Genomic DNA, 23653 nt, shown 5'->3' with positions numbered 1-23653 from the left:
TACCAGAGCATTCATTTTTTCCAATTGGTACAGCACGGCATTATGTCTTTGAGGGTCTTTTTCAGCTCTCCAGCTCCTCTTCTGCTTCTCTGATCACTCTATTTAGATTATTTTTCTAGTCTCTCCCCTATCTCTCTTGGTTAGAGCCAGGGCACTTGTTGGGCTTCCCAGGGGCACTAGTGGTAAAGAACCCACCTGCCAATGCAGGAAATATGAGATGTGAGTTCAATCCCTGGGTAGGGAAGAGCCCCTGAAAGAGGGTATGGCAACCCACTCCAGGATTCTTGCCTGGAGAATCCCATGGACGGGGGAGCCTGGTGGGCCACAGTCCATAGGGTCGCAAAGAGTCAGACACGACTGAAGTGACTTAGCACATATGCACGGGGCACTTGTTTGCAACAGAAAGTTAGTTAGTTGAATGGAAGTTGACTATTACGTAGAAAGTCCAGGGACATTGGAAGAATCAGCTAAAAATGGGCAGGAATAGAAGAAAGCAACACAATGAGACAACAGCCAAAATCAAATCCCTACACTTGCTCAATAGGAGCTCTGCCACAGCTCACACAGACAATGTTGGTGCAGATTCAGGAAGCATTTCCCAGGGTCTTGATATGGCTGCCTTGGCTGACTTGGCAACCAAAATTCTCTTTTCTTCCTGTCCCTTTCTTTTCTCCATGTTACAAATTCAGTGTTGGTGCATTTGACTGATCAAACCTACATCAAGTCCTCTTGCTCAGGGAGCAAAAGGAATGGGAAAGCATTCCTGGTTCTTTTGATTTCTACAGTAAGAATGACATGTATTCACTTCAAAGCCTCTTTAACAAAATTTCCTCAAGTTTCATGCCACACCCTCCTTCTTTTTACCTTATACATACTTTCTAATGGTTAGGTTATCCATAAGTATGCCTTCAGCTATCCAAATACTTTCAAGTCATTGTTTATATTATGCTCTAACAAATTCATACTACTAAGCTATCCCACATGGATAATCAGGGGATGCTCTCTATAACAAGTGGCCAAAGCATCTGAGTTCTCAAATTCAATTTTGCTGATCATCTGCCCATCACCAAGCGTCCTCTCTGTCCTTCACTGGCCACTCCTTCCAAACCTAACATGTCACTGAGTCCTAGTGACTCTATATTCTGATTCATCTTGATCTACTCTTTGCCTTTTTCATCAATCCTAATAACATATTACACACTGACTAATAATTTCACATGCATTTGAATCAACTAGAGAGCATTTTGGAAATACAGATTATTAGACTTCATTATTATTCCCACTGAATCAGTATCTACAATAATACCTCATAATCTATATTTTATACAAAAATTTCCCCCAGACAATTCTGATGTGTATTCTGGTTGGAAAACACCAGATAGGAGTATCAGCTTTCTAATGATTGTTCCCAATTCTGCTTTCCCTTCTCTGTATTTTTTTTTACATTACCAAACATTTAATTTAAAAAATATCTTGCCATGAATTTCCTAGTCCTAAAACTTTTAGTGCATACCTACTGCCCAAGAAATAAAGTTCCAGATCCTTCAAATGGCATTAAAATCACTGTATAATTCAAACTTTTTTCCCCTAAACCCTCATCCAAGTCCCAGATGCAGAATGTTTCTAACACACACAAGTATCCTCACAAATTTAGCTCATTATACAATGTCTGTCCTTTCTTCTGAATCTAGTAATTCCTGCACATTTTTTGAACTGAAATACTTACATTTTCTATTATGCCAGTTCCTCAGATTATTTTTCATTGTCACGATAGTAGTGAGTAAAATTAAGGGCATTCTGACAAGTGCATGGTTTTATTTCAACTACTTATTCCAATATTCTTTCTATATAATCTTAATGAATGTTCCTTTTACATTTACTGCATTTCATTTTAGGGGCTATCCAGCAACAACATGGATACTATGAATGCAACATCACTGACAGAATTTGTTCTCACGGGACTTACATATCAACCAGATTGGCATATTCACCTGTTCCTGATGTTCCTGATAATATACCTCATCACCACTGTAGGAAATCTTGGACTAATTGCTCTCATCTATAATGACCCTCACCTTCACGTCCCCATGTACTTATTCCTTGGGAGTTTAGCCTTTGTGGATGCTTGGATCTCATCCACTGTGACTCCCAAGATGCTCGTCAACTTCCTGGCCAAGAGGAAGATGATCTCCCTCTCTGAATGCATAACACAGTTGTTTTCCTTTGCATTCAGTGCAACCACAGAATGTTTTCTCTTGGCAACAATGGCATTTGATCGGTATGTGGCCATATGCAAACCATTACTTTATTCAGTGATTATGACCAATAGATTATGCATCCGACTATCAGTCTTATCATTTGTAGGTGGCCTTATTCATTCCATAATTCATATAGGTTTTTTATTCAGATTAACCTTCTGTAAGTCTAACATAATACACCACTTTTATTGTGACATCATGCCATTATTTAAGATTTCTTGTACTGACCCTTCAATCAATGTTCTGATGGTATTTATTTTCTCAGGGTCAATACAAGTGTTCACCATTCTTACTGTTCTTATCTCTTATATACTTGTTCTCTTTACAATCTTAAAAAATAAATCCATACAAGGCATAAGGAAGGCCTTCTCCACCTGTGGAGCCCACCTCCTATCTGTCTCTTTATATTATGGGCCTCTTCTCTTCAGGTATGTGCACCCTGGTTCTGCACAAACAGATGCTCAAGATATGATGGACTCTCTATTTTACACTGTTATAATCCCTTTGTTAAATCCAATCATCTACAGCCTGAGAAATAAGAAAGTCATAGACTCACTGAAAAAAGTGTTAAAGAGAAATGTTTAGATTTCATAATGTTATCTGTAGTCTTTTTTTTTTTTTATTAAAATCATCACATGGTTGTAAAGATTAGACATGTCTCTGTTTTGGTTACTGTTCCAACCTTCTTGTGTTTATAATTGCCTCTATTTTTTAAGGTGTTAGGACTTAAAGTGTTAGCACTAATATACTCCTTAAAATATTTGTATGTGTTGTTCAAAAATATAAAGAACTTTAAACAAGTATTTATGTCATGTCATGCTACAACAATTGAAGCAGAATACAAATTAAAACACTTTAATCTGTAAATGTTCTTCAATATAGCTTTATAAAGTCATTAAGCATTGAAGTAGTATAGTTCCTCTGAACAGCATTATGTTGATTTAGATAGGAATACAGCTGTGCAGCCTGTAGACTCATGTCTCATTTAACTCCATAGTGGTGGCAGGTTTGTGTTTGAACAGAGGCAAATCCCAGGAATTCTGCTGCCATCCAAAGGTCTTCCATCCACTTTATTTGGGACATGATGCATTTCACTTCTTGTGGGGATTCAATACTCATATCACAGAGAGAAACAGAAATTGGGAAAGCAACCGTGCGGAGATTCCTTAAAAAACTGGAAATAGAACTGCCATAAGACACAGCAATCCCACTGCTGGGCAAACACACCGAGAAAAGCAGAATTGAAAGAGACACGAGTACCCCAAAGTTCATCACAGCACTGTTTATAATAGCCAGGACATGGAAGCAACCTAGATGTCCATCAGCAGATAAATGGATAAGAAATTTGTGGTATATATACACAATGGAATATTACTCTGCCACTAAAAAGAATGCATTTGAATCAGTTCTAATGAGATGGATGAAACTGGAGCCTATTATACAGAGTGAAGTAATTCAAAAGAAAAACACCAATACAGTATACTAATGCATATATATTGAATTTAGAAAGATGGTTGGAGCAGGAAATGGCAGCCCACTCCAGTACTCTTGCCTGGAAAATCCCATGGACAGAGGAGCCTGGTAGGCTACAGTCCATGGGGCCGTGAAGAGTCGGACATGACTGAGAGACTTCACTTTCACTTTTCACCTTCATGCATTGGAGAAGCAAATGGCACCCACTCCAGGGTTCTTGCCTGGGGAATCCCAGGGATGGAGGAGCCTTGTGAGCTGCCGTCTATGGGGTTGCACAGATTCAGACACGACTGAAGCAACTTAGCTGCAGCAGCAGCAAGATGGTAACGATGACCCTATATACGAGACAGCAAAAGACACACATGTAAAGAACAGTCTTTTGGACTCTGTGGGAGAAAGCAAGGGTGAGATGATTTGAGAGGGTAGCATTGAAACATAAAAAAAAAAAAAATCTAGAACGTGTTGTTTACATGATGGCTTCAGATGCATATACAGTTCAATTCAGTAGTTCAGTCGTGTCCGACTCTTTTCGACCCCATGAATCACACCACATAAGGCCTCCCTGTCCATTACCAACTCCTGGAGTTCACTCAAACTCATGTCCATCGAGTCGGTGATGCCATCCAGCCATCTCATCCTCTGTCGTCTCTTTCTCCTTCTGCCCCCAATCCTTCCCGGCATCTGGGTCTTTTCCAATGAATCAACTCTTCGCATGAGGTCACCAAAGTACTGAAGTTTCAGCTTCAGCATCAGTCCTTCCAGTGAACACCCAGGGCTGATCTCTTTTAGGATGGACTGGTTGGATCTCCTTGCAGTCCAAGGGACTCTCAAGAGTCTTCTCCAACACCACACTTCAAAAGCATCAATTCTTCAGCACTCAGCTTTCTTCACAGTCCAACTCTCACATCCATACATGACCACAGGAAAAACCATAGCCTTGACTAGATGAACCCTTTGTTGGCAAAGTAATATCTCTGCCTTTTATTATGCGATCTAGGTTGGTCATAACTTTTCTTCCAAGGAGTAAGCGTCTTTTAATTTCATGGCTGCAATCACCATCTGCAGTGATTTTGGAGCCCAAAAAAATAAAGTCTGACACTGTTGCCACTGTTTCCCCATCTATTTCCCAGGGAGTGATGGGACCAGATGTCATGATCGTTTTCTGAATGTTGAGCTTTAAGCCAACATTTTCCACTTTCCTCTTTCACCTTCATCAAGAAGCTTTTTAGTTCTTCTTCACTTTCTGCCACAAGGGTGGTGTTACCTGCATATTTGAGGTTATTGATATTTCTCTTGGCAATCTTGATTGCAGCTTGTGCTTCTTCCAGCCCACCGTTTCTCATGATGTAGTCTGCATGTAAGTTAAATAAGCAGGGTGACAACATACAGCCTTGACGTACTCCTTTTCCTATTTGGAACCAGTCTGTTGTTCCATGTCCAGTTCTAACAGTTGCTTCCTGACCTGCATACAGATTTCTCAAGAGGCAGGTTAGGTGGTCTGGTATTCCCATCTCTTTCAGAATTTTCCACAGTTTATTGTGATCCACATAGTCAAAGGCTTTGGCATAGCCAATAAAGCAGAAATATATGTTTTTCTGGAACTCTCCTGCTTTTTTGATGATCCAGCGTATATTGGCAAATTGATCTCTGTTTCGTTTGCCTTTTCTAAAACCAGCTTGAACATCAGGAATTTCACAGTTCACGTATTGCTGAAGCCTGGCTTGGAGAATTTTGAGTATTACTTTACTAGCGTGTGAGATGAGTGCAATTGTGCAGTAGTTTGAGCATTCTTTGGCATTGCCTTTCTTTGGAATTGGAATGAAAACTGACCTTTTCCAGTCTTGTGGCCACTGCTGGATTTTCCAAATTTGCTGGCATATTGAGTGCAGCACTTTCACAGCATCATCTTTCAGGATTTGAAATAACTCAACTGGAATTCCTTCACCTCCACTAGCTTTGTTCATAGTGATGCTTTCCAAGGCCCACTTGACTTCACATTCCAGGATATCTGGCTCTAGGTGAGTGATCACACCATTGTGATTATCTGGGTCATGAAGCTCTTTTTTTGTACAATTCTTCTGTGTATTCTTGCCAACTCTTCTTAATATCTTCTGCTTCTGTTAGGTCCATATCATTTCTGTCCTTTATTGAGCCCACTTTTCATAAAATGTTCCCTTGTTATCTCTAATTTTCTTGAAAAGATCTCTAGTCTTTCCCATTCTGTTGTTTTCCTCTATTTCTTTGCATTGATCGCTGAGCAAGGCTTTCTTATCACTCCTTGCTATTCTTTGGAACTCTGCATTCAAATGCGAATATCTTTCTTTTTCTCCTGTGCTTTTCGCTTCTCTTTTCACAGCTAATTGTAAGGCTTCCTCAAACAGCCATTTTGCTTTTTAGTATGTCTTTTCCATGGGGATGGTCTTGATCCCTGTCTCCTGTACAATGTCATGAACCTCCGTCCATAATTCATCAGACACTCTGTCTATCAGATCTAGTCCCTTAAATCTATTTCTCACTTCTACTGTATAATCATAAGGGATTTGTTTTAGGTCATACCTGAATGGTCTAGTAGTTTTCCCCACTTTCTTCAATTTACGTCTGAATTTGACAATAAGGAGTTTACGATCTGAGCCACAGTCAGCTCCTGGTCTTGTTTTTGTTGACTGTATAGAGCTTCTCCATCTTTGGCTGCAAAGAATATAATCAATCTGATTTTGGTGTTAACCATGTGGTGATGTCCATGTGTAGGGTCTTCTCTTATATTGTTGTAAGAGGGTGTTTCCTATGACCAGTGTATTCTCTTGGCAAAACTCTATTAGTCTTTGCCCTGCTTCATTCCACATTCCAAGGCCAAATTTGCCTGTTACTCCAGGTGTTTCTTGACTTCCTACTTTTGCATTCCAGTCCCCTATAATAAAAAGGACATCTTTTGGGGGGTGTTAGTTCTAAAAGGTCTTGTAGGCCTTCATAGAACCATTAAACTTCAGCTTCTTCAGCATTACTGGTTGGGGCATAGGCTTGGATTACCGTGATATCGAATGGTTTGCCTTGGAAATGAACAGAGATCATTCTGTCGTTTTTGAGATTGCATCCAAGTACTGCATTTCGGACTCTTTTGTTGACCATGATGGCTACTACTCCATTTCTTCTGAGGTATTCCTGCCCGCAGTAGTAGATATAGTGGTCATCTGAGTTAAATTCACTTATTCCAGTCCATTTCAGTTTGCTGATTCCTAGAATGTCAATGTTCACTCTTGCCATTTCCTGTTTGACCACTTCCAATTTGCCTTGATTCATGGACCTGACATTCCAGGTTCCTATGCAATACAGCTCTCTACAGCATCGGAACTTGCTTCTATCACCAGTCACATCCACAACTGGGTATTGTTTTTGCTTTGGCTCCATCCCTTCATTCTTTCTGGAGTTATTTCTCCACTGATCTCCAGTAGCATATTGGGCACCTACCAACCCGGGGAGTTCCCCTTTCAGTATCCTATCACTTTGCCTTTTCATACTGTTCATGGGGTTCTCAAGGCAAGAATACTGAAGTGGTTTACCATTCCCTTCTCCAGTGGATCACATTCTGTCAGACCTCTCCACCATGACCCTCCCATCCAGATGCATATTACCAAGTTCAAATAATGTTAAGATTGTATGGTGTCATAGTGCCTAGTGGATGGCTTGGGAAGATATGAAAATGAGTAATATTTTGGATGTTTTGTGACCTCAAAGTACTTAGATGTCAGCTTTCATCTCACTTTAAGCTCTAGATAAAATGATTAATCCATCTTCACGTCTCTTGCCTTTTCTTCCTCAAAACTGAAATTTCACACACTTTACTATTAACACTACTGCAGTCTTCACCCTAAAAATTATCCACCTTTGAGTACTTACTTACCTCCTATATCCTAAAGATACTTATGAGCCCTAACGATACCTGAGAGTTTATTCTTCATAAATAGAACAATAATTAAATCATATTCCATTTTGATAACTTTTAATGGATTGATGTGCTAATAGATTATTTGCAAAATGGTATATGTATGAATATACATATTTTTCTGTGTATATACACATACATCTATTATTTGTTCATGCCCAGATTACATGATATATATAAGTATATATCTATATAGGAGAAAAGGAAAGATATATGAACTTAATGCAGAGTTCCAAAGAATAGCAAGGAGAGATAAGAAAGCCTTCCACACTGATCATTGCAAAGAAATAGAGGACAACAATAGAATGGGAAAGACTATAGATCTCTTCAAGAAAATTATAGATACCAAGGGAACATTCCCTGCTTATTTAACTTATATGCAGAGTACATCATGAGAAACGCTGGGCTGGAAGAAACACAAGCTTGAATCAAGATTGCTGGGAGAAATATCAATAACCTCAGATATGCAGATGACACCACCCTTATGGCAGAAAGTGAAAAGGAGCTAAAAAGCCTCTTGATGAAGGTGAAAGAGGAGAGTGAAAAAGTTGGCTTAAAGCTCAACATTCGGAAAACGAAGATCATGGCATATTATCCCATCACTTCATGGGAAATAGATGGGGAAAAAGTAGAAACAGTGTCAGACTATTTTTGGGGGCTCCAAAATCACTGCAGATGGTGACTGCAGCCATGAAATTAAAAGACGCTTACTCCTTGGAAGAAAAGTTATGACCAACCTAGATAGTATATTCAAAAGCAGAGACATTACTTTGCCAACAAATGTCCATCTAGTCAAGGCTATGGTTTTTCCTGTGGTCATGTATGGATGTGAGAGTTGGACTGTGAAGAAGGCTGAGCACTGAAGAATTGATGCTTTTGAAGTGTGGTGTTGGAGAAGACTCTTGAGAGTCCCTTGGACTGCAAGGAGATCCAACCAGTCCATTCTGAAGGAGATCAACCCTGGGATTTCTTTGGAAGGAATGATGCTGATGCTGAAGCTGAATCTCCAGTATTTTGGCCACCTGATGGGAAGAGTTGACTCATTGGAAAAGACTCTGATGCTGGGAGGGATTGGGGGCAGGAGGAGAAGGGGACGGCCGAGGATGAGATGGCTGGATGGCATCACTGACTCGATGAACGTGAGTCTGAGTGAACTCCGGGGGATGGTGATGGACAGGGAGGCCTGGCGTGCTGCAATTCATGGGGTCGCAAAGAGTCGGACACGACTGAGTGACCGAACTGAACTGAAGGGAACATTTCATGTAAACATGGGCTCAATAAGGAGAGAAATGGTAGGGACCTAATAGAAGCACAAGATATTAAGAAGAGTTGGCAAGAATACACAGAACTGTACAAAAATGATCTTCATGACCAAGACAATCATGATGGTGTGATCACTCACCTAGAGCCAGATATCCTGGAATGTGAAATTAAGTGGGCCTTAGAAAGCATCAATATGAACAAAGCTAGTGGAGGTGATGGCATTCCAGTTGAGCTATTTCAAATCCTAAAAGGAGATGCTGTGAACGTGCTGCACTCAATATGCCAGCAAATTTCAAAAACTCAGCAGTGGGGACTGGTAAAGGTCAGGTTTCATTCCAATCCCAAAGAAAGGCAATGCCAAAGAATGTTCAAACTACCACACAACTGCCCTCATTTCACACTCTAGTAAAGTGATGCTTAATATTCTCCAAGCCAGGCTTCAGCACTATGTGAACCGTGAACTTCCAGATGTTCAAGCTGGTTTTAGAGAAGGCAGAGGAACCAGATATCAAATTGTCAACATACGCTGGATCATGGAAAAAGCAAGAGAGTTCCAGAAAAACATCTATTTCTGTTTTATTGATTATGCCAAAGCCTTTGAATATGTGGATCACAACAAACTGTGGAAAATTCTGAAAGAGAAGGGAATACCGGACCACCTGACCTGCCTCTTGAGAAACCTGTATGCAGGTCAGATAGTAACAGTTAGAACTGGACATGGAACAACAGACTGGTTCCAAATAGGAAAAAGAGTACGTCAAGGCTGTATATTGTCACCCTGATTGTTTAACTTATATGCAGAGTACATCATGAGAAATGCTGGGCTGGTGGAAAGATAAGCTGGAATCAAGATTACCAGGAGAAATATCAATAAACTCAGATAAGCAGATGACACCACCCCTATGGCAGAAAGTGAAGAAAAACTAAAGAGCTTCTTTATGAGAGTGAAAGAGGAAAGTGAAAAAGTTGGCTTAAAGCTCAACATTCAGAAAACTAAGATCATGGCATCCAGTCCCATCACTTCATGGCAAATAGATGATGAAACCTTGGAAACATTAGCTGACTTTATTTTGGGGGGCTCCAAAATCACTGCAGATGGTGATTGCAGCCATAAAATTAAATATGCTTACTCCTTGGAAGGAAAGTTATGACCAACCTAGACAGCATATTAAAAAGCAGAGACATTACTTTGTCAGCAAAGGTCTGTCTAGTCAAGGCTATGGTTTTTCCAGTGGTCATGTATGGATGTGAGAGTTGGACTGTGAAGAAAGCTGAGCACCAAAGAATTGGTGCTTTTGAACTGTGGTGATGGAGAAGACTCTTGAGAGTCCCATGGACTGCTAGAGCTCCAACCAGTCCATCCTAAAGGAGATCAGTCCTGGGTGTTCACTGGAAGGACTGATGTTGAGGCTGAAACTCCAATACCTTGGCCACCTGATGTGAAGAACTGACTCATTTGAAAAGACTCTGATGCTAGGAAAGATTTAGGGCAGGAGGAGAAGGGGAACGACAGAGGATGAAACGGTTGGATGACATCACCCACTCAATGGACATGGCTTTGGGTGGACTCTGGGAGTTGGTGATGGACAGGGAGGCCTGGTGTGCTACAGTTAATGGGGTCGTGAAGAGTCAGACATGACTCAGCAACTAAAGTGAACTGATATATCTACATATATGTTTATACTCATACAGCCCTATAGCTCACCCTGTCCCTCCTTGTCTCCATCTCTGTTTCTACCACTATCACTATTACCCTGATTTATTCTCCATGGTATTATAAGGTCCTTTCAAACAATATGTTGATTTAATTCTGAAGTCACTGACAACACAGTTTTTATAATAAGCCTTGTGTTATACCCAAAATGAGTTGTAGAAAACTTCCTGAACACCTTTTATTCTCTCACGTACATGCTTTTGCTAATAAAAGTCTCTCCACAGAGAATCTCCCCACTATCAACAACTAACCCCATCTTTATTTACAACTGAAATGGTGGTCTTTATTTCAGATCTTTCTCAAATGTTATAGCTCCCATGATGCACTTCCAGATTATCTTGAAGAGGTTAGTAATGCTTACCCATTTGAAACTTTTAGCAGTTTATTTATCCTTTTTTGTAACATCAAAATATATATTCTGGTGTCTTGAACTCAAGAACACTCTTAATTCATTCTGAGATTAGTTCAGCTAACCAGTAGAAGAAGAAACCTGTTTTATACAAGCATGAACCTCCTTTGAGATACTAAACGAGCAAATGTTTCCATTTTATATTTTGTACAAAAAAAATTGCCCAATAATATATATCAAAATAATCAAAAGAAAGAACTTTTCTGTATGTTTAATATACCCAAATAAATTTCATGATAATAAAAGCACATTTAATCAATATTTCATTTCAAAAGGAATATCCCATAAATAAGTTTTTCTTTACCGTGAAGACATTGCTGGCTCTCATTATTTCTCTTAAGATTGTTACTCTGATTTCTGTTGTATTACTTAAAAATTTTTTTTTGTTGTCGTAAAAATCACATAATATAAAATATTCTGTCTTAACCATATTTAACTATACAGTTCAGTGGCACTAAGTACATTCCCATTGTTGTGCAAATCTCACCGTCATCCATCTCCTGAGTTTTTCCTAATCTGGAACTTTGTTACCATTAAACACTAACTCCCCAGTGCCCCTCCCCAACCCCCACCCTCCAGTCCTTGGCATCTACCAATGTACTTTCTTTCTGACTTTATGAATTTGACTGTTCTAGATATCTCATATAACTGGAGTCAAACAGTATTTGTCTGCACCCAATGTATATTGGGATACACTTTTAAGGTTAACTTAATATATGTCCTATGAAAAGCTAGAAAAATATTACAAATAAACCTATTTGCAAAGCAGAAATAGAGACACAGGCATAGAGAACAAATGTATTTACACCAAGAGGGGAAAGGAGGGGTAGGACAAATGAGGAGATGGGGACTGACATACACTATGTATAAAACAGGTAACTAATGAGAACATACTATACAGCCCACGGAAAAAAAGATGGTACAATCTGTTGCACTGCTTTTGATTATAATAAACACTTAGGTAAGATTTATTACAATAATACACATCTCAATAAACTGGTCAAAAATTCACAAATAAATTGTGTAACTGAAAAATGAAAATGTCCTGATTCTGGAAGCCACAATAAACTCTGAGTTATATTCTGTGACACTGTCAACTATAAGAGAACTAAGAAACAAATGATTTTTTAAAAACAATACAACAAAAACAACAAATGATCACTAACTTCTCATCAGATACAACAGAGCTCAAAAGACAGTAAACAACATCTTTAGAGTGATAAAAATAGAATATGTCAACTGAAAGCTCTATATCTGGTGAAAATAAATTTTAAGAATAAAAGGACAGTAAAGATATTTTTATACAATAAAGTCTAAGCACATCTATCATTAATATCACTGTGAAAAAGGTATTTCTTAAGAATGAAGGAAAATAAGTTCAGATGGAAACTTGGATCTTCAGGGAGAAATTTAGAACTCTGAAAATAATAATTCTGTAGATAAATAGGTATTTTTCTATTAATTTCTTTAAAATTCATTTGGATATTTACAGCAAAAATTATGACTTATATTGGGGCTATAAAATATGACAACTTTGCCTTACAGGCCAGGCAGTCTATAAATAGATCTATACAACTGTACATTGTTCAGTTTCATGTTAATAGTACAATATTACCTGTAAGCAAACTTTGAAATGAGCTAAGAATGTATATTGTAAACCTGAGAGCAAACACACACACACACACACACACACACAAAAGTAGAGACCTATAGAAAAAAACAGATGTTACAAACATAACAAATAGTAAAATGTTATACATAATCCAATCTTGTCAATAATTATATTAAAGATAAGTGGAGACAAAGTACTCCTATTAAATGACAAATTCTTTCAACAGATATTCGAAAAGTCAGGAGAGTATTCTGGAAAGATGAAAAGAGCACCAGAAATCTCTCTCCCTTCCTAAGCAAAAATTTCACTGGCATTACCTGTGTAACAGAAATAATATGGAACTCTAGAGTCTACTGAAGAATTGTAACAGCAAGGGAAGGCTTAGCAGTAAATTGTGGTTAATTTCAGTCAATTTCAGCTCTAAGCATGGCTACCCATCAACTACTCCATACCCCATGCCATGCAGCTGTGTGTGTGTTCCTGGAACAACTGGCACATGTGTTGTAGGAGTGGAATAGAATCCTCCATCCAGATACTGGGGATGAATTCTGATCACAGAGATGTTAAAAAAAAAAGAAGAAGAAATGGCCATTTTTGTTGTACCTCCCACCATTTTGGCAAGCCCCTCTCCATCTGACAGAAGTGACTACCAGGGAATTTAAGGAGTTGGTGCACTTTTCTCCTCTTTAATTTTTTTATTTTTCCCTTTTGGATCAAAATACCAAAGACTACTACATCCAAAAGCAACCACATGGATGGGAAAAATTAGAAAGTTAGCATGTGTGTCCAGGAAAAGACAGAAAAAGAAACCTGAAACAACCTTAAATTTTTCACCTCAGACTGATCATGAACAAAAAGATGGCCTACAATAAAAAAATAATAACAAAAACAAAACCCCCCAAATCATAAACTGCAAAACCTAGAAAAGGGGAGAATTTAATTTCCAGATTTACCATATTATTAGATTCAAATATCCAGCTTTTGGTGGTGGGGAGGGGAGGGTTCCCTAATGGCTCAGTGGGCAAGAGACTCTGCCTACAAGGCAGGAGATACAGGAGACATGGATTCAATCCCTGAGTCAGGAAGATCCCCTGGAGGAGGAAATGGCAGCCCACTCCAGAATTTTTGCCTGAAAAATCCCATGAACAGAGGAGTCTGGTGAGCTACAGTCCATAGGGTCACAAAGAGTCAGACACGACTGAGCATAAAACACAATATTCATCCAGTTTTTAACAAAGAATCTCAAGGAATACCAAAAAATAAGAAAAGCGACCCATTCAAAGAAAAAACACACCCCTCCCCCCCAAAACAGAAACTGTCCCTGAAAAAGGCCTGATGGCAGGTATACTAGATAAAGACCTTAAAACAGTTGTCTTAAAGATGCTTAAAGACCTATAGAAAGATGTAGAAAAAGGAAAGAAGCTGATGTATAAGCAAAAAAAGAAATATTAATGAAAAGAAACCTAAAAAGAAATAAAAAAGAAATTCTGGAACTGAAAATAAATACTTAAAATAAAAATTCACCAAAGAAATTTAAGGCATATTTGAATAGCCAGAAGAAACAATCAGCGAACTTGAATCAGTTCAGTTCAGTTCAGTCGCTCAATCATGTCCGACTCTTTGCGACCCCTTGGACTGCAGCACATCAGGCCTCTCTGTGCATCACCAATTCCCAGAGTTTACTCATATTCATATTCACTGAGTTGGTGATGCCATCCAACTATCTCATCCTCTGGCGCCCCCTTCTGCTCCCACCTTCAATCTTTCCCAGCATCAGGATCTTTTCCAATGAGTCAGTTCTTCACATGAGGTGGCCAAAGTATTGGAGTTTTAGCTTCAGCATCTTTCCTTCCAAAGAACACCCAGGACTGATCTCCTTTAGGATGGACTGGTTGGATCTCCTTGCAGTCCAAGAGACTTGCGAGAGTCTTCTCTGACACCACAGTTCAAAAGCATCAATTCTTCAGCACTAAGCTTTCTTCACAGTCCAACTCTCACATCCATACATGAATACTGGAAAAACCATAGCTTTGACTAGACGGACATTTGTTGGCAAAGTAATACTCTGCTTTTTAATATGCTGTCTAGGTTGGTCATAACTTTTCTTCCAAGGAGCAAGCATTTTTTAATCTCATGGCTGCAGTCACCACCTGAAGTGATTTGGGACCCCCCCAAAATAAAGTCTCTCACTGTTTCCACGGTTTCCCTATCTATTTGCCATGAAGTGATGGGACCGGATGCCATGATCTTAGTTTTCTGAATGTTGAGCTTTAAGCCAACATTTTCACTCTCCTCTTTCACTTTCATCAAAAGGCTCTTTAGTTCCTCTTCACTTTTTGCCATAAGGGTGGTGTCATCCGCATATCTGAGGTTATTGATATTTCTTGTGGCAATCTTGATTTCAGCTTGTGCTTCCTCCAGCCCAGTGTTTCTCATGATGTAATCTACATATAAGTTAAATAAGCAGGGTGACAATATACAGCCTTGACGTACTCCTTTTCCTATTTGGAACCAGTCTGTTGTTCCGTGTCTAGTTCTAACTGTTGCTTCCTGACCTGCATACAGATATCTCAAGAGGCAGGTCAGGTGGTCCAGTATTCCTATCTCTTTAAGAATTTTCCACAGTTTGTTGTGATCCACACAGTCAAAGGCTTTGGCATAGTCAATAAAGTAGAAGTATAAGTTTTTCTGGAACTCTCTTGCTTTTTCGATGATCTAACAGATGTTGGCAATTTGATCTCTGGTTCCTCTACCTTTTCTAAAACCAAGTTGAATATCTGGAAGTTCACGGTTCACATACTGTTGAAGCCTGGCTTGGAGAATTTTGAGCATTACTTTCTTAGTGTGTGAGATGAGTTCAATTGTGTGGTAGTTTTTTAGAAATTTTTTTTTTTCACAGTGCAACTGGAAATCAGAGGACATGATGCCATTGTGGTAAGGTTCTGGTGACAGCCTACTTACTGATTTGCAGATAGCTGACTTTTCAGTGTATCTTCACATGATAGAGAGCAGTGACAGGAAGGAAACTCTCTCCTGTTCTTCATATAAGGACATTAATTTCATTCACGAGAGCTCCACTTTCATGACTTATCTCCCAGAGGCCCTATCTCCTAATACATATTGGGGGCTAAGATTTTATCATATGCATTTTAGGGGAACATAAATATTCAATCCATAACATTGGGGACCATATGACCATAATGTTATGAACAGTCAGTCCATAACAGCGGGTCCCTCACCCCCAAAATTGATGTCCTTTTCACTTATAAAATACATTTATTCCACCCCACAACTCCAAAAGTCTTAACTCATTCCAGCATCAAATCTAAATGTAAAGTCCAAAGTCTCATCTAAATATCATCTAAATTAGATATGAATGAATCAAGGTACTTTTTAAGGTATGAATTATACTTGAGTACATACTCAGATTCAAGGTATGAGTTATCCTTAGGTGAAATATATCTCCAGTTGTGCTCCCATAAAAACCAAATTAGTACAATGGTGGGACAGGCATAGGATAAACATTCCCATTCAAAAAGTGAGAATTAGAGAAGAAAGAAGTGATGATATGTCATAAGCAAGCCCAAAATCTATTGAGGCAAACTTCATAAGTTTTCAAAGCTTGAGACAAATCCTCTTTGGCTTTATGTTTTTCCTTTATATAAGAAAACTAAATCTTGACTCTTACTTCAACACACTTACAAAGTAACTAAAATGTATCACAGAACAAGACATAAAAGCTAAGCTATAAAACATCTAAAATAAAATAACAAAAATTGCAATTTTGATTGTATTCAATTATTTTTTAGAGAGGATATAAAACAGAACTACCATAAGAGAAAAATTTGACAAGTGAAACTGAGCAAAATATAAACGATCTGCTATTAAAAAAAAAAAAAATTTAGAAAATGAAAAGCCAAGCCACAAACTTGGAGAAAATAACTGTAGTGCACCTATCTGACTAAAAACTTGTATTCAGAATATATAAAGGACTCTTCAACTCAGTAGGAACAATTCAAATAATCCAATTTTTAATGGGAAAAATATTTGAATGGATACTTTATAAAAGAAGATATGCCAAAAATATGAAAAGATGCTCAGTATCATTAGTCATCAGAGAAACGCAAATTAAAATCACGGCTAAATGTGAAAAGACTGACAATACCAAGTGTTGCCAGGAAGTGAAGCAAATGAAAGTCTCATTCATTATTGGTAGGAATATAAAATAGCACAACTAATCCAAAATAGTTTGGCATTTTCTTAACAAGTGAATCATACAGTTACCATTATAACCAAGAAATTCTTGATATTTACCCCACAAAATGAAAACTTATGTTCTCCCAAAGACTTTTTCTCATGGTAGATTTACTGTGAATGGTCTCAAACTGAAGACAATGCAAATGTCTATCAGTGAAAAGTGTTAGTCACTCAGCTGTATTCAACTTTTTGCGACCCCTTGGACTGTAGCCCACCAGGCTCCTCTGTCCATGGAATTTCCAGGCAAGAATACTGGAGTGGGTAACCATTCCCTTCTCCAGGGGATCTTCCTGACCTGGTAAAGCCATACAGTGGAATACTGCTCAGCAAAAACAGATGATTTTCAAAACAGGTAAGGTGAGCAAAAAAAACTCAGACACAAAAGATCATGTGTTATACTATTAATGTGAAATCCTAGAAAAGGCAAAATTAATCTATAGTTACAGAAAGTGAGAATGACTGGGAAGGGGTAGTGGATAGTTTGAAAATGATGAAAATGCTATGAATTTTGATTATGCTAGTAGTTACATGTCAAAATTTGTCAAAATCCACTGAACTCAATGTATACTTAAAATGCTTATAGTTTAATAGGCAAATCATACTTAAATAAAAATTATTTTAACAAGAAAAAAATCAAGGCCTAACAATACATTGTCTCTAAGAAATGTACTTTAAATATACAGATAGATATAGATTAAAAGTAAAAAATTAAAAAAAATGTACTATACTCAGAGTAACCATAAGAAAGCTGGAGTGACTACATTAATATCAGAAGAAAAGATGATAAGACAAATAATATTGCTAAAAATAAAAAAGATTTTACAGTAATAAAGGGATCAATTTGTCAAAAAGACATAACAGTCCTAATAGTGTATGACCCTAATAATAGAATAATAATGGAGCAAGTAGGTGTAATCAAAAAGAGAAATAGGTAAGTAAGTCCATTATCTTTGTTGAGGATTTTAACACCCTTCTTTCAACAATAGAACAATGAAGTGATAAAATTATAGTGAAGAGCAACAAGATCTGAGGAACAATATCACCTTTCTTAATATAATTGACTACTTGTAGAACAATACAACCAACATCTTCAAGAACTATACTTTTTTTAAGATAATAGCTTGCTGGAGACACATGTCTCCATAAATTTAAAAGAAATAAAATTATACAGGATATCTTTATCTATAATGGAATTAAATTAGAAAACAACAATAAGATATTTAAACAAACTGAAAATATCTGTAAATTTAAAAAGTTTCCTCTAAGTAATCCATACATCAAATAATTCACAAGAGAAACTAGAAGAAAATTTGAATTAAACAATAATGAAAATAATATTTTAAAATTTGTGTACTGCTACTAAATCAGTGCAAGGAGGAAAAGTGTATAGCATTAAATAATTATACTAGGAAAGAAAATAGATCTAAAATCAATTATCTAAGCTTTCATTAAAAAATTTAAAGAGGGACAAAATAAACCCAAAATAAATGCGAGGAAAAAATAATAAAGATAACAGAGGAATTAAAAAAAACATAAAATAGATGTATAATAAAGAAAATTGACAAAACTAAAAATTGGTTCATTGAAAATATAAAAATTAGTAAAGTTTTCAGTTCAGTTAGTCGCTCAGTCGAGTCCGACTCTTTGCAACCCAATGAATTGCAGCACACCAGACCTCCCTGTCCATCACCAACTCCCAGAGTTCACTCAAACTCACGTCCATCGAGTTGGTGATGCCATCCAGCCATCTCATCCTCTGTCGTCCCCTTCTCCTCCTGCCCCCAATCCCTCCCAGCATCAGACTCTTTTCCAATGAGTCAACTCTTCACATAAGGTGGCCAAAGTACTTGAGTTTCAACTTTAGCATCATTCCTTCCAAAGAACACCCAGGACTGATCTCCTTTAGAATGGACTGGTTGGGTCTCCTTGTAGTCCTAGGGACTCTGAAGAGTAAAGTTTTAGTGAGAATTAAATAACTAGGGTGAGTAAACACTCTATCACCTACATAAGGAATGAAAGAGACTATCACTGCAGATTTTATAGTATTAAAATAATAGGAAAATACGAACAATTTTATGCCAAAAAATTAAACTACTTAGATTAAATGGATAGACTTTGTGAAAAATATAATTCCACAAAACTGTCACAAGAAGAAATAGAAAAGTTAAATAAACCTGTAATATGTAAATTAAATTAATATCAATTTTTTCCTACAAAGAAAATTCTAGGCCCAAATGAAACCATTAGAAACCACTGAACAATTTAATCAAACATTTAAGGAATTAAATAATACCAATCTACAAAAGTTCTTCCAGTAAATAGAAATGATGGGATATCTTCCTACCTCATTTTATGAGGCCAGCACAATTTTGATATCAACACAAGAAAAGTGCACTTTTTTAAAAGAGGGATCAATATACCTCTGAATATGTAGTCAAAAGTGCTTAATAAAATGTCAAATAATCATGTTCAGAAATAGAAAAGATAATATATCCTAAAATGATTTCATTCCAAAAATGCAAAATTGCTCTTTTTTTTTTTGTCCTTCTTTTGGTTCTTTATTATTTGTTTTATTTTACAATACTGTATTGGTTTTGCCCTACATCAACATGAATCTTTAAAATCAATAAGCTAATGGATTAAAATCAATATTTTAAGTTATCATATTAACATAAAAAAGAAAAAATATGATTATTTTAATAGGTGAAAAAAAGACATATGAAAAAATCTAACATTCATTCTTGCTTTCTTAAAAAGCTAACAATGGTCTATACACATAAAGAAATTTCTTCAACTTGACAAAGTTCATTTATGTAAAATCCTCTACTAATTTTATACATAATGTAAAAATATAATGTACTCAGTCGCTCAGTTATGTCTGACTCTTTGCAGTCCCATGGACTGTACCCACCAGGCTTTCCTGCCCATGGAATTTTTAAGGCAAAAATACTGAAGTGGAATGCCATTTCCTACTCCAGGGGATCTTCCTGACCCAGGGATGGAATCCACAGCTTTTGTGTCTCCTGCACTGGCGTGCAGATTCTTTATCAATAGCTAAATACTTTGCCATTACATTGGTAAAACTCTCACTGCTCTGTTCAATATTTTACTGCAGGTCCTAGTCACTGCAGTAAGTCAATGAAATAAAAAACATAAAGAAAGTAAAGAAATAATCAAAATTCTCTATAACCAGAGGACATGGTTGTTTTAATATAGAGAATCCTAAGGAATCCCATACATACACATATACATAGTGTTCTTATGTGTGCTACCAAGAAATGTTTAGAAAATAAAATAAAAAGTAAAGCCCTACTTACAATATCATAGAAATCATAATAGTAAGGGATAAATTTAACAAAAAGTATAGAAGACCTTTATTCTGAATTCTATAAGGCACTGCTGTGAGACATTAGAAGAAACCTGAACAAATGAAATCTTGGACTGAAACATACAATACCATTAGAATGTTAATTCTTCCCAAATTTATCTATAGATTCAAAGCTGTGCTGTGCGTAGTCACTCAGTCGTGTCTGACTCTTCACAACCCCACAGACTCTAGCTCGGCAGGCTCTTTTCTCCATGTGGATTCTTCAGGCTATAAACTGGAATGGGTTGCCATGCCTCCTCCAGGGGATCTTCCTAACCCAGAGATCAAATTGGGATTCAATGCAATTTTAATCAGAATATTACTATCCGATACTCTAGTCACCTGATGCAAGAGAGGATTAAATAGTTGGCTGGCATTATTGACTCAAGAGATGAGTTTGAGCAAACTCCAGGAGATAGTGAAGCACTGGGAAGCCTGGCATGCTGCACTTCATGGGGTCGCAAAGAGTCAGATATGACTTAGCTACTGAACAATTATGGATCCTGTGTAGAAATTAACAAACTGACTGTAAAATTTAAATTAAAATGCAAACAATCTAGAATATCCAAAGCAATTCTGAAAAGAAAAAAAGAACTATTGAAAGACTTGCTGATTGATTTTAATACTAACTTTAAAGCTATCATAATTCATATGGTGTGATACAGAAATAAAGTCATAAAAGCAGATCTGTGGATGAGAACCCAGAAACAGGCTCACACACATGAAGAATCTGATTTTCAACAAAGACTTGAAAACATTCCAACACAGGAAGTAAGGTCTTTTTAACATAATATACTACATGCAAAAAAAAAAATTGACGATTACCTCTTATTATACACAAGATTGATTCAGGATTTATAGATGTAAACCTAAAAACTAAAACCATAAAGCTTTTGGAAGAAAACAGAAGATATCTTCAAAAAATAGGTGTAGGCAGAAGTGTTTAGACAGAACATGGAAAGTAGTATCATTAAAAACTGATAAATTAGACTATTAAATGAAAAATTCTGTTCATCAAAAGATACAATCAAGAAAATGAACAGGAGGGTCACATTTTAGGAGAGAATAGTTGCAAAACTATATCTGACAAAGGACAAATAAAATATATTTTAAAAGCCACTGCAATTAGAAAAAAATCAAAAGTAGATAAGGACTTTTCCTTTTAAGCTAAGTGAAAGAAGGATCTATCAAAATACCTTGAGCAGAAGTGACTTCACATGACTTATACCTCTGGCTGCTCTGTTGAGACAAGACTGTAGGATGCCTGGGTGAAAACAGGAAAATCTGTTGTATGACTTTTGCATTATCAGGTAAGAAATGGTGGTTTGCACCAGGAGAGTAAAAGAGGTTGGATTCTGAATACATTTTGACATTAATGATGACTTTTTTTTAAAACTACTGACCATAGTTTTTACCTGAGTATCTGGAAAATGGAATCACCATTTTCTAAAAATGAGGGAGATATAGGAGAAATACAATTGGGAATTTATAGTAACAGAGAAACTCAGGTTTGGCCATGATAAATGTGAGATGCCTACTAATGTTTACATAGAGATGTCAAGTAGGAAGCTAGATATACAACATAATGAATTTGCCAGTTTATAACTGAAAGCAAAGCTTTGGTTTTCCTTGCTGCAGAACTTTGTTTCCCCTCAAAAAAAAAAAAGAGTTTCTTCCTCCTCTCACAAATTAGATCAATTTCCTTTTAAAGATGATGTGATCGGATCCAAGACAAATCCAGAGTAGCTAATTCTCTCATTGAAAAAGAAAAACAAAAAACAATAAATAGACTGAAAGAGTTGAGCAGAACACCCAAGAATGAAGGCAAAACCTTTGTAGCTTTCCTACCAGGAGATGAGTCAGGAGAATAAAGGACAGGCATAGGGTCTCTGAAAAACAATTAAGAAAAAGATGAAGAAGAGAGATAGAGAAAACAGGGAAAAGAAGAGAAATATTTATGTCAGGACAGGTGGTAGAGGCAGAGCTTCCTCTATCTTTCCCAGGCTCCTAGAGATTGGGAAAGGGAAGAAGAAGGAGTTTTAAAAGGAAGAAAAGAGATACGGAAATCACTCCATAATGCTTTATATCCTCTAAAAGTATCTATGTTATTAAAATAGATGAAACTAAGGCTTCCCAAAAGAAACTAAAGTTTCTTCCCCTGTGTTCATTATTTTAGAGTTTATTGCTAGTTTCTAATATTTATACTGATTTTTCACATATTATTTATATAAATCAATAGCTTAAAAAATCTGATACATTAAAAAAGACTCTTCTCTCATTTTATTATGAAACAAAATGGAGGGGCTTCTTGACATATTTCTTAGAACAGAAATTACCAAAATATTTCCCTTTTTCAGACTTTTATTAATCTTTGAAAAATAATCCATCAGTTGAGATCACTGAGAACAGTACCTTGGCTAACACTCTCATTCACTCATTAACTGTAGACGTACATAGACAATTAACACTCTCTGCTGAAAATACAACAGTGAATCTGAGAGACTTCTCTGGAGACTTTATTAGAACTTTGATGCTTAGAGATGAGGAAAAGGGAGACTTCTGTAATTGTAATTATGTATCCATAATCTACATGCAATGCTCAGTAGACATTATTAGGGAAGCAATAGGGATTTCTTGGGAAAGGTAACATTGGTGTCATCAAATGAAAATAATGCTTACATAATATAGACAAAACCCAAATCAACCTTGGCATTAAGGGCAGAAGACTTTGCTCTGCCCTGGCCCTAGGCCACGCTGACTGCATTCTCCCATTCCTCATCCACTATGAACCTGAAGCTGACTCATTAAAGCAAAATGTTAATGGCGATGGTTGCTCCTGAAATTTCTTGTAACACTTTTCTCTGTGCATTCTGATTCATTAGCTCTTATTCTTTCCCCTCTAAATTCTAGCTCCATTTTCCATCCTATACTTTCTCAGGAATTCCCCAGATCTGGCAGTACTGAGTTACAGGCACTGCAAAGGAGGGGTCTCATTTTCCTAACCTTGATTGAAAGTTAGCCCTAGATTACATTAATAGAAATTGGCATCAGGAGTTCATTAGTACGTCTGATTCTCCCACAAATCTCCTTGGACTAATCATGTAGAAGACATGGGATGTTTGCCTGATTCAGGCCAGCACTATCCTCATTATTAATGCTGACAAAGCAGAATAGTTAAGTGCATAAACTTTTAGGTTTAGACTCCCAGGTTTTGAAGTTTGACTGTATCATTTACTAGTCATATATAGCCCTGGTTAAGTCACAAACTCTCTGCACCTCTGTTTTCCCATTTATGAGCCAGGTGGAGGGCAAAGTTGAAAATAATACTGACCGCAGAGACTTGTTATGAAGATTTACAGG

At 37.0% G+C, this 23653-nt stretch overlaps 1 protein-coding gene across 1 annotated transcript; it reads left to right on the top strand.

Moving 5' to 3' along the window:
* The first annotated feature begins 1904 nt into the window (after positions 1–1904).
* Positions 1905–2843, top strand: LOC120852878 (olfactory receptor 5H2-like). The gene has a single exon (XM_040226354.1). It carries the CDS (start codon positions 1914–1916, stop codon positions 2841–2843), a length of 930 nt encoding a protein of 309 aa, XP_040082288.1. The 5' UTR covers positions 1905–1913.
* The last annotated feature ends 20810 nt before the right edge of the window (positions 2844–23653 follow it).

This window comes from Oryx dammah, unplaced genomic scaffold (assembly GCF_014754425.2).
Source record: "Oryx dammah isolate SB20612 unplaced genomic scaffold, SCBI_Odam_1.1 HiC_scaffold_2, whole genome shotgun sequence".
NCBI classification, from domain to species: Eukaryota; Metazoa; Chordata; class Mammalia; order Artiodactyla; family Bovidae; genus Oryx; species Oryx dammah.
This window is presented reverse-complemented; position numbering and strand designations above follow the sequence as displayed.